Raw genomic sequence first — 16,328 nt, 5'->3', positions numbered from 1 at the left:
GGTCAAACGTGAGTGGATAGGAACTGCCTGGAGATCCTATGGGGCTTTCCCGGCCCCATCCCCCTCAGGGATTCACATTTGGGGCCTGATGGGGCCCGGGAATCTGCAGGCTTAACAACCCCACAGGTGGTGGTTCAGACAGAGATCCCGCTGCCAGATGTGTGTGCCTTGTGTGTCTTCACAGCTTGGGGCCCTGGTCCACAGTCCTGTCAGCTGTCCCCTGCTGGGTTTCTCGGCGGTGAGCACGTCCCTTCCACAGGGCTACCTCTGGGTAAGTCACTCCTGAACCCAGCCAGGGATTCTGGCCTCAGGACAGAAGCAGGGAGGGTGGCGACGTGAAGGGGGTGCTGGAGGGTGCTGCCTGCCTGCTGGCCCCCGTTAGGTCCATCTTCAGTCAGGAGGGTCTTCCTGCGAACCTCTGTGCTGGGCTCAGAGTTGGCACATGCGACTTCACCAGGGACGACAGAAAACCAAGTGACAAAGAAGTGAGCGTGGCTGTTGCAAATGGCCATGTGCCACAAAGGAAACGAACAAAGCTGTGCCGAGTACCTGGATGTCAGGGTCTTTTACCCTGGGGGTCAGGAAGCAGGGCTGGATGTTGCTCATCTCTGGCAGAGATCCCCACCCACCTCTTTTCCCCTGGGATTCCTGGCAAAGCCTCTCTCAATTCAAACAGGTCCCCTTACGCTCCTTGTGATGCAGCCTGTGCTCTCCCATAGGCTGCCTGGGGTTCCACCTCCCCACCCCTTTGGCCACTTTCCAGTTTCTGCTTGTTCCTGTATCTAGGCACTCAGGCAGGAACACTGGCTCACTCTTGAGAGTCCAACCCAAGTGTCCTCTGAGTGTGATTTGTTTCTCACTGTTTCCCCAGTTTCTAGCATGTGGTATATTCATCCAAGCATCCATCCATCCATCCATCCATCCATCCATCCATCTTTCCATCCATCCATCTTTCCATCCATCCATCTTTCCATCCATCCATCTTTCCATCCATCCATCCATCCATCCATCCATCCATCCATCCATCCATCCATCTTTCCATCCATCCATCCATCCATCCATCCATCCATCCCTCCATCCATCCCTCCATCCATCCCTCCATCCAGCCGTCCATCCATCCATCCATCCATCCATCCATCCATCCATCCATCCATCCATCTTTCCATCCATCCATCTTTCCATCCATCCATCCATCCATCCATCCATCTTTCCATCCATCCATCCATCTTTCCATCCATCCATCCATCTTTCCATCCATCCATCCATCCATCCATCCATCCATCCATCCATCCCTCCATCCATCCCTCCATCCATCCCTCCATCCAGCCGTCCATCCATCCATCCATCCATCCTTCCTTCCAGCCAGCCAGCCGGCCGGCCAGCCATCCAACCATCCAACCATCCAACCAATCATCCAACCACCCATCCAACCATCCAACCATCCATCCATCCAACCACCCAGCCATCCAACCATCCAACCATCCAGCCAATCATCCATCCATCCGTCCGTCCGTCCATCCATCGATCCAACCAACCATCTAACTATCCAACCAGCCAGCCAGCCATATACTCATCCACCCATCTATCCATCCACTTATCCGTGTAATCATCCATCCATCCACCCACTCATCCATACAGTTATCCATCCATCTGCTCATCTATCTACCCACTTTTCTATCCCTTGCTTCCATCCGTTTATTCATCTGTCCATCCATTCAGCAAGTATGTATTAAGTGCCTACTGTGCGTGACACAGAAGTAGAATGGTAAACAAGACAGAGAAGAACATTTTGAAGGAGCACATGTATGTTCACTATTTGTTGGTTGAAATTCACCCTAAAGATGGGGAAATAGAGCTGACTTGGTGTTTAGTCTACCTTAGCTCCTTAACTGATTTCGTTTGGACTAACTTGTTGCTATGGCAACTGGGGAAGCATGACCTCCAGTGACAGCAGGACGTGTGGGGGCAGGAGGGGGGTGGAATGCTCCTCCCGATGCCTAACCTCAGTACAAGTTGAAGTTTGGGGCACGTCGCTGGGAGGGCGGGGGCCCAGCTCTGTCCCTGCTCTGGCGATTGTGCCTGACGGCCTCTCCGGGTCTCTGCCACAGGTCGGGGGCGGGCAGGAAGGTGCAGGGGGCCAGGTTGAGATCTTCTCCTTGAACCGGCCCTCGCCGCGCACGGTCAAGTCCTTCCCGCTGGCAGCCCCTGTGCTCTGCATGGAGTACATTCCCGAGCCGGAGGAGGGGGAGAGCGGAGACGAGAGCCACGTGGCCGCTGAGCCCTCAGCTGCGGTGCATCCGACCATCTGCCTCGGGCTCCAGGATGGCAGGTGAGGGGCCTGGGGAGGAGGCGTGTGTCACGGCCTCATTTCCTTTTTGGCCGTGAAGCCGGCATTGTTGCCCCATTTCATGGGGGAAACTGAGGCGCAACAGCCTGGGGTCAGTCCGCTGGAAGGCGGCATGTCTGGATTCCCACTTGGGTCTGTGGGGTCCTGAAAACACTTTTTTTTCTTTTTAAAAAATTTTAAAATGTTTATTTTTGAAAAAGAGAGAGAGAGAGAGAGAGAGAGAGAGAGACAGGGTGTGAGTGGGGGAGGGGCAGAGAGCGAGGGAGACACAGAATCAGAAGCAGGCTCCGGGCTCTGAGCTGTCAGCACGGAGCCCCACGTGGGGCTCGAACCCGCGAACCGCACGATCACGACCTGAGCCGAAGTCGGTCGCTTAACCAACTGAGCCCCCCAGGTGCCCCCTGAAAACAGTCTTCTCGGCACCTTGATCATGTCGCCTCTCGAGATTCCCACCTAGTTCTCCCTGGCACCAGGGGTGGGGAGCGTGCTGTCCTCAAAAGAACCACCCACGGCCAAGTGCAGGCTCCCAAAGAGTGGGACAACGGCCTGTGGCCATGGCAGGGAGGCCTGGCTGAGCTGGGGAGCCCCCAGACCCCTCTCCGCGGGAGGGCCTGCGGGGCGGTGGGGGGAGGGGGCTCCGTGAGTCACTCAGGCCTCTCCCCACAGCATCCTGGTTTACGGCAGCGTGGACACGGGCACCCAGTGCCTAGCGACCTCCAGGAGCCCAGGCCTGCAGCCTGTGCTCTGCCTGCGGCATAGCCCCTTCCACCTGTTCGCTGGTTTGCAGGATGGGACCGTCGCCGCCTACCCTCGGACCAGTGGTGAGGATGGTGGTGCTGGGGGCAGTGGGGGGCGGCCCCGGGCACTGCCTGCGAGCCGTCGCGGGAGGCAGGCCAAGGAGGCAGCTCAGACACACATCGGGGAGTCTGGGGGTAGTTAGAGATTCCTGGTGCCCACGGGGGTCCCCGCGGGAACGGGACGCTCACTACCGTGCAGGCAGCTCACCCCGTTAGCAGGAGGCTCTGGGAAGAGCAGGGACTCTGGGTCACAAAGACTCCGGGGTCTGGGGTCACTTCACTGCCCTGTCGATGGCTGTGTCCGCTGGCGATCGGCTTCTCTTTGCACCTGGGTCTCCTCATCTGTGAAATGGGCATATGTCTGTACCCGCTGTGCACGGGTCCCGGCGGGTTAAACAACCCGGCGAAGGGGAAGCCCAGGGCCTGGCACGGGGAGTGCTTCAATGGAGTCAAGCATTTGAACATCTATCACGTTATCAGGCCACGGATAGCACAGATGCTGTCTGGAGGGCAAGGCTAACAGGTCTGAGCCGCTGTGTACCAGGAACGGGAGAAGCGTTTGATTTGTGCGCATCACCTGAATTCTCGCGACAAGCCTCAAGAACCGCAGATGCCGGGAGTCCGGGAGGGGGTGTGGGTTGTGCACAGCCACACAGAAGGCCGTGGCCCCTGTGCCCTTGTGGCTCGTTCGGCTCCCGGTTCCAAGATATGTGCTGGGGGTGGGAGGGCAGCCACCCCCAGGGCGCCCAGAGAGGGCTGATGGGTCTGAAGCTCAGCAGTCATAGACCTCTCCCCCTCCTCCCCTCCCCTCCCTCCCTCTTCCTCTCTCTCTTCCCCTTCCTCTCCCTTCCCTCCCCTCTCTCCTCCCCTTTCCTCTCTCCTCCCCTCCCCTCCCTCCCTCTTCTCTCCCCTCCCCCTCCCCTCTCCTCCCCTGCCCTCCCTCCCCCTCCCTCTCTCCTCCTCCCTCCCCTCCCTCCTGAGAGAGCCCTCTAATTGCTGCGTCATCACTGCCTGTTGCAGGGATATAAACGGATATTTGCACTGAGCTATTTTTTTGCCACTTGGCACCGTGTTGGTATTTTTAATTAGCTTTTGATAAGGCATTTATAGTTTTTAATTAAAGGGGGAAGAGGGAGGGAAAAAAATCCCTCTCACCGACAGACATTGTAAACGTGGACTCTGATTTTTGGAGATCTAAACGGGGGGTTCCAAGCGGACCTGTACCCTGTGGCTCCTGCTGAATCCCGCGAGCCCTGCCCTGCCCTGCCCTGGCCGCCCGGGTCCCCACTAGGGGCTGCCCTTGGCCCCTTTGCCTCCTGGTTCCTGACTTACCAGTTTGGGCATGGGGGTGGGAGGAGGTGGGGGGGGGGGTGAGATCGCTGGGGCCACCTTAACGAGACACCACAAACTGTTCCACCTCCTGCTCTGGGGGCCAGAAGTCCAAGACCAGTGTGCTGGCAGGGTCGATTCCTTCCGAGGGCCGGGAGGGAAGGGTCTGTTCCGGGTCCCTGTCCCAGCTTCCGGTTGCTTCCTTGGCTTCTGGCCACAGGACCTGCCCTCCCATGGCTGCCTCCCCTGTGTCCTATTGGATTAGGGGCCCACCCTACTCCAGTGTGACCTCATCTTAGTTATATCCACGACACCCCTACTTCTAAATAAGGTCACGTTCTGAAGTCCTGGGGTTTAGGACGTGAACTTACGAATTTGCGGGGGACATAACACCCATAACGGGGGCCTGGGGTCTAACCGTTGGCTTTCAGCCCAGGGTTAGAGCCTGGTGCTTTGTCAGAACCAGAAAGGCCACTGGGGACCACTGGACTCCACGCCCTCATTTTCCAGGTGGGAAGGGGCTTCCCAAAGTGCCGTGGGTGAGCCCGAGCCCAAGTCCTCTTGCGAGGGCCAGGGCCCTCTCCAGCCGTAAGGGGGTTTGGGCTTCCCCGAGCGGAGCTGGAGGCCATCGGGCCGGGAGGAGGGGCTGAGATCCGCTAGCCGCTCTCCCAGCTTTGCTGCCTTGCAGACGCTTGTCACCAGGTATTTACTGAGCACCTGCTATGTGCCATAGATATGGCGGCCGGCAAAACAGGTGTGACCCTGCCCTGAAGAATGTATATAGCCTGTAGCGGGAGACAGAATCAGTCAAGTGGACAGGTAGGGAGCTTATGGTTATACATCACGCTGAGGGGCGTTGGGGGGAAACAGGGTGGCACGTGAGGGCCTGACCCCCGGGCATGGGGTGGGCTGGTGGGCAAAGGCCTCTCCGAGGCACGGGATGCTGAAGCTGGGCAGTAACCAGGGGGGCAGTGGCAGGGGGCAGGGTCTGGGAGCAGACGGCTGATAGGGTGGGCCTTGGGTTTGTCTCAGTCGATGGGAAATAGAATGTTGGAAGAGGCTGAGCACTCTGCCCTGTGGCCGGCGGACGGGAGAGGAGGCAGGGAGGCTGGCTGGGAGGCCATCACACCCGGCTGGCCAAGTGGGCCTGGGCTCACTCTTTCTCTCTGGAGCCCACCCTCTGGGGCTTCGGTTTGGCTTTGGCCAGGGAGGCCTCTGGGAGAGGCCTTGTCTCGCCCGGCCTCCCCCTTCCCCCATTCTTTCTGTGCTATCCTCCAGAGGTGGTCCAGGCAGGAAGGCGGGGGGCGGGGGGAGGGGCTCTCAGGACCTGCCTCACGGTGTAGGGTGGGGGAGGGTCCCCCCCATGACCTTTCACTTCGGCTGCATGTGGCAGGGTGTGGAATCATCATCCTGGCCCATGACCTAGCTGTGGGGCCCCCTCCAGACTCACTCGGGCCTCAGATACCTATACCCCGTCCCAGCCCCAGAGCTCCTGGGCCAATCTCTGCAGCCCTGTGCTGGTGGAGCCCCCTCTGGTGCTCCTGGTGGCCTGGAGAGTCTGGGAATTGTGAATAATCCACTTGACACCTAGGTTCATGCTCGGCTCACCCACGGGCCTTTGGGAAGTCCCTTCCCACCTAGAAAAAATGAGGGTTTGGAGCCTTTCTTTTTCTTTTTTTAATTGTTTTAATTTGGTTTATTTTTGAGAGAGAGAGAGAGAGAGAGTGCAAGCAGGGGAGGGGCAGAGAGAGAGGGAGACACGGAATCTGAAGAGGCTCCAGGCTCCGAACTGCCAGCATGGAGCCCGATGTGGGGCTTGAACTCACCAACTATGAGATCACGACCTGAGCCGACGCTGGACGCTTAACCGACTGAGCCACCCGGGCGCCCCGGGTGTGGAGCCCTTCTGGTTCAGCTCTGGGCTGAAAGCCAATAGTTAGACCCACATCTTCTAGCATAGGTTGAGTTATATCCTCCCCACATTCAGAGGCTCAAGTCCTAGTCCCTGGAACCTGAGACCGTGACCTTGCTGGGAAGTAGGGTTGGTGCAGATGTGATTAGTTAGGATGAGATCACAGTAGAGTAGAGCGGGCTCCTGATCCAGTGCAAGGGTGTCTTTATAAAAAGGGGAAATTTGGACACAGACCCTTCGTGGGCTCGGAACCGGTGCTGGATGGAATATTCGTGTTTGTAGTTAGGCTTACCGTCCTGCCTGGGTTTGGCTGAGACCAAGACCTGGTAAAACGGGCATTTCCGGCCCGTGATCTGGCTCATTGCAGAAGGGAAGGCCCAGAAATATTAAGGAAGACGTGCAGAGCCAACGGGGGACTGGCCCAAGTCCTGGGACCTGCGGAAGCAGCGGCTGAGACGTGACAGGGTTCCAAGGCCGCCAGGCCACACGGAGTTCCGTAACGGTAGAGCGGGAGGGGCCTTGGAGTCCAAGGCCAAGAGCAGCGTGGTCACGGCAGTCATTCTGCTGCTCCCCGGGAGCCTCTGCATACCTGCGTGCATTCATTCACTCACTCATTCATTCGTTCATTCATTCGTTCACTCACACATTCATTCATCCGTTCATTCATTCGTTCTTCCATTCACTCAACAAGTACGTATTCAGTGCCCATGAGGTGCGAGGCCCTGAGCAGGGCACTGGGACCCAGAGATGACTCAGGTGGCCGCTGTCCCTGCCCAGTCCTGTGTTTGAGCGGAGCTACCTCCAGGTACCCTCTGTCACCCCATCTCTGACCAGGCAGAGGAGGGGTATGGGTATGGAGCTGTCCCTGGTTAGGTGCTGGGGACGAGGGCCAGGGCCACCCCCTTGAGGAGGCAGATGATGGAATGTGTAAGGGGATGGACTGAGGAGTCAGGCTGCCTGGGATGGAGTCCCAGCTGTGAGAGATTGGGCCTATTGTCTCCCTTCTCTGAGCCGCGGTTTCCCCACCTGTAAAATGGGTGTGAAGGCGGCTGCACACAGAGTGGATGTGAAGGCCCCATGTGATGAGTCAGGTGCCCAGATGGAGCCCGGGAAGTATCGGGACGGGCACCTGTTAGTTCCTGTCACCATCGTCGTCACTGTCGTTATTGCTGGGCTCAGGCTGCCCTTTGGGCCTTTCTTGGCCCCGAGGATGTTCCCTCTGACCTGTGACTCCGGCTGGGTGAGCGTCCCTGAGGGAGACCAGCGGGGGTGGAGGGGCTCCTGCCTCCTGAAGGTGCCTTTGCTGAGACATCTCCCTTCATCTGGCATGAGAGCCGGTCCTGGGCCCAGACGGATAGGCTGTCACTCGGGGCTGGCGTGTGCATGTGAGTGTGCACGCGTGTGCCAGGACGTGTGCGGGCTTACCCAGAGCCGCTGCAGGGCACGGAGGGGGCCGGGGTCAGCCCTGCCCCGAGCTCACAGTGACTGCATTTAAAATCCTAAGGTTGTGGCTCGGGAGGGCTGGGAGGAGCCCTTGAGCTCTGGCCTCTTGTGGTACACTTGGGGAAACTGAGGCTCAGCTCGTTAGAGCCTGTTGGAGCCTGTCCGGTGCCCTTTCTGATAGACAAACATCTTACTAAATTTTGCCACAGTTTCTCATTTTGTCCTGGAGTCAGGCCTTGGGGGGTTTCTGGAGGAGGGGTCAGAGTGATGTGGTCCTCAGGGCTCAGACCCCACCCCCCACCCCAGGCAGCCATGACTGTGCTCTGTGCTAGAAAAGTACAGGGTAGACAGTTCACCAGTGTGCCCACGGGGCAGAGCCCCCACTCCCTTGTTTTCACGTGTGGTCCCAGCATCCCCAGCTGCTCTCCGCCTGCTCACCAACCCCTCCCCCCCCACCAAGAGGTCACAGCCCCACCCTAGCCATAGTAGTTCTGCCACACACACGCACTACTCACCTTTGGCCACTGGGGGGCGCCAGAAGCCTTGCAGTTTGTGGTTCCGGTGTCTGGGCAGGGGGTCAGCATCCCTTGTGGAGGCCCGGCCACCGTGTGGTCACTCACCATCCTAGACCCCAGTCCTGATCCCAGAGCCCGTCGGAAACTCTGGGAAGCCTCTGGGAGGCCCTGCTTGGCCCGTCACCCTTCAGGTGACTCTGCACAACCTCTCAGCTGCCCGGGTCTCTGCTGTCACGTCAGTCAGGGGGAGTCCACACCTGCTTCTGCACACTGCTGTTTTGTAGCAAATGACACCCGACAAGCGCTAACGGGCAACTGCAGGCTTTCTGGCCGCGTCGCTGGGGCCAGTTATTTAAATTCTCTGTGTCTGTTTTCTCGGCGTAAAACCGGGATAAGAATAGCGCCTTCCACACCGGCTTGCCAGGAGTTCAGGAAACGACTCACGAGCAGAGCGCCTGGCAGTGCCGACCTGGCAGGTCAAAGCTGTCAGGGTTCCTGACTGGGTGCCACCCCCGTGCCGCGTGTTCTGCGTGTCTCCTCTGATTCTGCGACGTGCAGGCACGCCTGTCACACGCATGTTACAGATGAGGCTCCGAGAGGTGAAGTCCCCTGTCCAAGGTCTTGCAGAAGGTTGGAGGCTGCGGCCAGGGTTCCGGCCCAGCCTACTCCCCGTGTGTTCATGTTCATGGGCTGGAAAGACCCTATCCCCCACCTCCTAGGTGACCCGGGAGCCTGCCAGCTGTCAGTGGGACAGAAGGGCGAGAGGAGACCCCGTTTTATGGGTGGGGGAGGGGTAGAGGAAGAGGGAAAGCTGGGGGTCGGGGGTGGGAGGGCATCTGGTCTGTCCTCCGAGGGCTCCTCCCGATGCACCCAAGCGGCGACTTCCACCGGGTGCCCCGGTGGCCCCCCCAGCCCTGCAGACAGCTGTGCCCCGTCATGCCCCGCCCCGGCCCCCAGCAGCTGGCTCGGAGGGAAGGGCTATGACAGGGGCCCAGTGGGGGGGCTGTGAGGGCGGCTGGGCACTGGCACGCCAGCAGCGGCCTCTGCCCTCTTCCCAGGCCCCAGCCACCGCCGCCTGTCTCCATTGTGTGCCCCAGATTCCCTCTCCACGCCCCCCACTTCTCACCCGGTATGCTGGCAAGACAGGGTGGCCCCGGGGGTTCTGTGTGGCCTTGAGTGTGACCTCAGAGAAACGCCTGTCTCACACGCCCGGGGATATTCCGGGCATGTTCTCGGGTCGGCCGAGCACCCCTGGGGTGGGCAGGGGAGAATCGTGTCCAGAGCCGGGTCAGGAGGCCATCAGAGCTCTTGGTACAGGTGACAAGAGTGTCCTGGAGTCTCTGAGATGGCAAGAGTCGGCCAGAAACGTGTAGAAAAAGTCCTCGGAGACCACGTTGGTGGTTGCCCCATTTTACAGATAGGGAAACTGAGGCCCTGAGAGGGGGGAGAGATGTGCTCCGAGTCCTGATTGACTTTCCAGCAGAACCAGGTCAAGGCACTTCCCACCATGCTGTGCGGCCTTCTTGGCAGGACTGTGCGGATGCTGCCGATCCTGGGAAACCTCCTGGGATTTCCCCCGTGCCGAATTTCCCCCTTTGTCTCGAAGTCCTCAAGGCCCGCTGTGCGTGCCCGGTCACTTGTGCTTGTCACCTTGTATGGGGACTGCTGATTAACCAGCCCCTTGGCTTCTCCAGCCAGCAGGGGGGTTCTTTGAGGGCAGGGTCTGCACTCTTCCCAGGGCGCAGCACGGGGCCTGGCACGGAGTTGGCGCTCACTAAGTGTGCGTGGGATGAACAGAAGAGAGACGGAAAGGGAGAGAGGGAGGGAATGAAAGCGGGAAAGATAAAGGAGGGGAGCAGGAGGGCGAATTGGGGGGTTCAGCCCCCAGAGGGGGTGGGGCACGACGGAGGCAGGTACGAACAGCCCCGACCCTCTGGAGGAGGGAGAAGGGCCACAGAGAGGGTCGAGCAGGTGCTGGTGGGGCCCTCCTGGGCCCTCTGCGGAGGGTTCCCATCCGTTCCCAAGGGTTGAGGAGTGCCCCTCCCCCCTCCTGACCTGCTGTTTTCCTCTCCCTGCAGGTGGTGTCCCCTGGGACCTGGAGAGCCCTCCCGTGTGCCTGACTGTGGGGCCAGGACCTGTCCGCACCCTGCTGAGCCTGGAGGATGCCGTGTGGGCCAGCTGTGGGCCTCGGGTCACTGTGTTAGATGCCACTAGCTTGCAAACTCAGGTACTGGCCCTACCTGTGGCTCGAGGCCACCGTCTTGCTGGGCAGAGCCCTGCAGACCCTTCTCATGGTTCCAGCTGTGTCTCAGGGATCAGTGAGGGTTTGCTGAGAAGCAGAGGGGCCCCCAAATCACTGCCGGGCCCTGCCCTCTGCCCCGGCATCATCCCTGGGCTGCCTGGAGGGGAAGGGTCACGACCACTGGGCCGTGCTCTCCTGCTGCCTGTGGGGCTGGAACTGGGGTCCTTGCCTTGCACTGTACCTGGGGCCTGGCTGTGCTGAGGGGAGGCCAGTGTGGATGCAGCTGTCCTGGGGGCTGGGCTCTTTAAATAGTGTGGACCTGGAGGCTGCTGGGTGCTCCCTGCTCCGTTGCGGGCGGAGCACGGCCTGCGCCTTGGCCCCTGGGTTGAGGGCCTCCATGCGGGGCCTCTGTCTGGACTCAGGCTGGGCCCGTGCCTGTCGCCTCCCAACAGCATTGCTCACCCCGTCTCTCCACACCCCGGGGCGTGAGACTTGGGTGTGGCTCCCCAGTGGTATTTCGGTGACGTTTGCCATCATGTGATTTGTCTGGATTATCAGCGTGGAATGAGGCCTTGATGACCGGGCCCAGAAGAGAGGTCTGGGTTCAGGCTCAGGGTCGGAACAGACCGATGCCCCGGGCGAGCTTCTGTGAGGGGGGGGCCATTACCGTTTGCTCGCCTGGTCAGTCATCTCTGCAGACCGGCTGTAAATTGGCTACTCGACAGGCAGGCGAGAGCACTACGGGAGTCTTGCCGTCGTAAGATCGCAGGCGATGGGAGCCGGGTCAGGGGGGAGACTGAGGCCCAGGGAGCTGTGGGCGAATAGAACCAGAGGGTTGAGGCTTTGAGTTCTAATTGTCCTTTAGAGGAGAAGGGGGTTGGGGGCTGAAGGTGACTCCTGGGCTCCGCTCTGGGGACAGAGCCTGAGGACCTGTGACCTCACTGGTGCAGCTGGGCCTGGCCAGGGGCAGGGTGGACGCAGGGGGAGGGACACTCCAGGGAGGGGCCAGGGAGGCGTGAGCAGGAAGGAGTCTGCTACCTCCCGCTCTGGATTTCTTGTTGTTCTTTTTCCTTTTCCTGGGGGGAAAGCCAGAGCGGGGAGGGGAGCCCTGAGCCGTTGTAGCCACAGGCCCCCTTCCCAGCGCCTGATTTGCTCTGGGGGCCTCTCACCTCCTCCCCCTTCTGAGAGGAAGGAGAGCAGGGAGACTTGGCTCCCCAGGGCCTTCGGGGTCCCCTAAACTCCTGGGTCTCAAGCCCCCAGGCAGGAGGAAGGATGAGGCCCGTCTTCGAGCCTTTGGCTCACCTCCTGCAGCCCCTCCCCCAGTGTCCCTGCACTGTCCTCACAGCAGGCCCAGGTGCCGCCTCTGCTCTCCCCTGCTCGAACCCTGTGCAGGTTCTGACTCTCGGAGGAGAGTGGTGAGGGGCCCTCGGCCGGCAGCTGAGCACTGGGGCCTGGTTGAGGGCAGCTGGGGAAGGGAGGAGGGGTCCCAGTCTTGCACATGGTGGCCTCCAGACTGATGGGGGAGACACAGCCCCTCCCTTGAGGGCCTCCAGTCTGATGGGGGAAGGCCCAGCCCTGCCCTTGAGGGCCTCCAGTCCGATGGGGGAGACACAACCTTGTTCTCTACGTGGGAAAAGTGAGCCCAGAGATATGAAGAAGCCAAGAGCAGAGAGAGGATGAGATGAGCAGGTGTAGGCTCTTCGAGTCCCCTGTTGGCCAGAGGACCTGCTCCTCATGCCAACAGGGGAAATGGGGCAGGGGTGGGGGAGAGGAGGCAGCTGAGGACATTGGGAGGCAGGATGTGAACGAAGAGGTGTTTCAGAAGGAGAATTGTCTGAGGAAGGGTCCCGAGGACCCAGAAAGCACAGGCCTGGGGGTGTTCAGTGGCTGTTGGTTGCTGGGGAGAAGGTGTGGGCAGTGGGGCCTGAGCGGCACAGCAGAACGTATCTCTTCCCCTCCCCTCTCCACCCCCCTCCCCTGGGCCCTGAGACTTCCTGGAGAGGGAATGGGGGCCATCACCAAAGGCAGTGGCCCCATCTCTGTCCTGGCCATCCCCCCCCCCCCCCGCCCCGCACGCCGGGTTCTCTGGGCGTCCCGAGCCCTTGGAGGTGTGGAGCTGGCCGGCCAGCTGGGTGGCCCTGCTCTGTCCGGCCAAGCTGTGCACCCTTGGACCAGGCACCGAGCCTTCCTGGGCCTCAGTCGCTTCATCCGTGAAGTGAGATGTTAACAGTACTTCTAGAGGGTCGAGTGAGAACATTTATGGAAAACGGTTATTTCATCCCGGGGCCTGGCACACGGCAGGTGTTCAGTGAGCACGAGTCATCCCTGTAATCAGGTCCCTAACCTAAATCCTCGTTGCGGCATATGTGGCTTATTTGGAGAATCCAGCTCCCTTTGGGTCGGTGTTGCACGTGTCCGCACCCCGGGCGCGCCGTCGTCTTGGGTCACTGGCAGGGGCCTCGCCTCCTGCCGACGGCGGTCCTGGGAGGGTGGGACGGTTGGACGGAGGGCAGGACACGGGCGAGGCCGGGCCCCGGCCATCTCTCACCCGATCTTGCCGCCCGCCAGCCGCAGCACAGTCCTACCCAGGCCCAGGAGCCCCGCTCTGGCCCGACCAGCCCTGGGGCCACGCGGCCACTGTGCTGCAGCTCAAGGCCGTGATGATTCAAGATTAGCTGTGGATCAGCTGCTCTCAAAAAGGGGATCAATATGGCCTTTCACCTGCTTTGCACACCACGGGGGGTGTCGGGGGCATCGGGTGCAGGAGGCTGGACGGAAGAAGGGGTGGCGGGTCAGAGGGAGCACGCGCCCCCTCTGCGGCCAGGGAGACCGGAAAGCTCGCGCACTGTGCCATGCGGTCCCCACAACCCTCCAGCGATGAGGTGATCGCCGTGCATTTTTAATAAAGCTGCACTCCGCTGCCGCTTGGAATAGAGGAAGCCTGCCCACCTCAGCGCCGGGGCTCTGGAAGCAAGCTCCGTCCGGCCGCGGCTAGTGACACTCTCGTTGGTGCCCAGCACACGGTCAGCCAGGCCTGGGGGAGCAGCCTGGAGACCCGGCTGCCGTCCGGGCTGCCGTGCTCTCGCACAGCCGCCTAGGGCCCGGTGCGCACCTGTGCCCCAGGCCTGAGAAAACCCTCGATGGGGATTTGAGATACTTGCAACTGCTCGGTGCTCCAAGCCAGAAGGCCCCGGAGTGCGTTGGTGGCTGCAGGTGTGGTGAGCGGGGCTCTGGGCCAGATGTGAAGACACAGTGAGTTAACGTCGGCCTCGTGTCGACTCTGAGAGGCTTTGCCTGGTTTTCTCCCACCCCCAGGAAATAATAATAACCGAAACATCTTGAGTACTTGGTGTGGATCAGGTATGGGTTTTAAGTATTTTGCATGAATTAACTTGTTTAACCCTCCCACTTCACGGATGAGGAAACAGAGGCACAGAGAGGTTAAGTGACTTGCCCAAGGTCACACAGCTAGAAGGAGGCGGAGTTGGGTTCTGAGCACAGGCATCTGACTCCTGAGTCTGCTCTTGACCTCTGTGTTGGCCGCCTGGGTAGATGGAAGGCTGTCTCCTTTGGGCTGCATTTGTCCCCTGCAGTTTCTGTCCTGTTACACGTAGCTCCTGGGAACTGTCATTCGTTTATATACTTGCTTTCTCCGCCAACACGTCTCCCAGGCTAAGGATTGCTGCCTGTTCATTTTCATTTCCCTGGTGTCCAGCTTACATAGCAGTGATCTGAGTAAATAGTCATGGTGGACGGACAGGGGGGTGTCCTGATTTCCAGGCCCTCTGTGTGGGGTGCTGCAGGGATCGACGGACACGAGTAGCACCTGCTCTCAGCTCGCGGGGAGCTCAGAGTCCGGTGTGGGGAGCAGACCTGGGGTAGTCAGTGTCAACCCAGGGTGGGGAGACCGGGAGGGGGCAGGCCCAGGCCCAGCGGGAACCCAAGGGAGCCACGAGGGGTGCCAGATGCAGCCAGAGGAGGGACAGGAGCAGGCGAGGTTCCTGGAGGTCAGGACCCCTGAGCCGGGCCGCGCAGGCGCGTGTCTGTGATGAGGGCAGGAAGGGAGGAGGCGGGGATGATGCTGGAGCAGGGGAGGCACCGTGAGCCGGGCCGGAGTCAGCCTGATGGTGCGCAGACACAGTTCGGAGGGCTCCCCGGGACCAGGCCCCTGAGCTGCGCCCCCGCCCCCTGCAGCCGTCTCCATTTAGGCCCGCTTGCGCCCCCGTCAGCCGCCCCTGACCTCTCTGAGCCTGTCCCCCGCGGGGCCGGTGCCCACAGTCTGTCTCTCGGCTGGACGCTCGTCCACCAACTGCTTGTTCAGCTCCTTGATCCCAGCGGAACGGCGGCGAGGCCTGTTAAATAATCATGTAGCTCACCAGGGCCTGTGTCAACACCGCGTCCTCCTGTTCATTATCTAGATCGGCACCTTCAAAGTCTAATCCAGTCGTATGGACTTCATTTTAACCGATCGCTGGAGGGGAAGCCGGCTGTGGGATGATTGTTGCATCTTAATTAAAAAAAAAAAAAACAACAACAAAAAAAACCTTACTGGGGACAGGTGCCCGGAGAGTGCTGGGACACGGGGCAGGTTGTGTCCGTGTTTGGGGACCGGGCCTGGCGCCTGTCCCGCAGGGCTGTTGAGAGGGTTAATGGAGGCAGCGTCGCGCTCATTAGGCCCTGGCTCCCCCATTCCCACCCGCGGAGAAGCCTGTCTGGACCACCTCCCCTCCTCCACGTGCACTGGGTCATACCCCTGTGACCCGCTCCCGTGACACCAGGCCATTCTCCTTCGTAGCACTGGCCACGGCCGCGTGTTGATGTTTTGGGGACAGTTACCAGATTAACCAGACCGAGGCTGAGTGAGGGCAGGAGCACGCCCGGTTGGCTCCCACTGCAGAGACCAGGCTGACGCATAGCAGGTGCTCAGCGAAGGGCCGTGAAGGCCTTGGGCACGCCCCTTCGGGGAATGGGCTCGGAGTGTGGCGGGCCCGCTCAGCGAGGAGGGCAGATTTGGGCAGGGGATGTGCAGAACAGGGGGTGTGATGTTAGCCTGCTTCAGAGCTCAGCACCGAGCCCATGAAAGGTGCTTCCCACAGTGCCTGCTGTTAGTAATCCCACCTCGCACTGGCTCCCGAACTTCCTGCGGCTGCCACGCCCCCCTGGCACCCAGGCGCTGGCCTCCGATACAGGCACTGATGCTTTTTGTCGCCAAGCATGCCCGAGAAGAAACTTCTCTGGATTCCTGGACACCGACAGCCCCCAGATGTCCCCCTGCCCACCCCCGCATACACCCACCTTCCCCACCCTTAATTTTCACGTTTAGTGCCCAAACTTAGTTTGCATGTATTAGCTGTTGTAAATCTATCATAACAGTGTAATGTGGTATGAATAATGCATCCCCGGGCTGTATTAGTTTTCTGTCTCCCGTCTTATTTATGACACGAAACGGGTGGGAATTTGCAAAAGCGAAGTCTAGGCGCGGGGTTTCCTGGGTAATGCTATGCAAATTGGCATGAGGGCGGAAAGATTCACCCAGTCCTCGGGGTGCTGGGGGCCCCCTGAGTGTGCGGGGCAGGGCTCATGTCGCTGCATTGAGTCCTCTCTGTTCCACGGTTTTGTCTTAGTTTTTTAAGTGCGCACATCATTATTATTGTCGGCCTGTTATTTATTTTTTAAATTAAAAATTGGCTGGTGAAACTTGAGACACTGATTTTCTAAAGACCAGAGACTTCCCAGGAGGCTC

At 60.0% G+C, this 16,328-nt stretch overlaps 1 protein-coding gene across 1 annotated transcript in view; it reads left to right on the top strand.

The window, feature by feature from the left end:
- Window positions 1-16,328, top strand: part of ARHGEF10L (Rho guanine nucleotide exchange factor 10 like) — a 141,674-nt gene that overhangs the window by 101,304 nt on the left and 24,042 nt on the right. Inside the window, 4 exon segments of the mRNA XM_053898907.1 lie at window positions 185-271; window positions 2,109-2,329; window positions 3,014-3,168; window positions 10,422-10,570. Coding sequence (XP_053754882.1) covers window positions 185-271; window positions 2,109-2,329; window positions 3,014-3,168; window positions 10,422-10,570 — 612 coding nt within the window.

The sequence above is a fragment of the Panthera pardus genome, unplaced genomic scaffold, assembly GCF_024362965.1.
Source record: "Panthera pardus isolate Hobbes unplaced genomic scaffold, ASM2436296v1 HiC_scaffold_11, whole genome shotgun sequence".
In the NCBI taxonomy this organism is placed as follows: Eukaryota; Metazoa; Chordata; class Mammalia; order Carnivora; family Felidae; genus Panthera; species Panthera pardus.
This window is presented reverse-complemented; position numbering and strand designations above follow the sequence as displayed.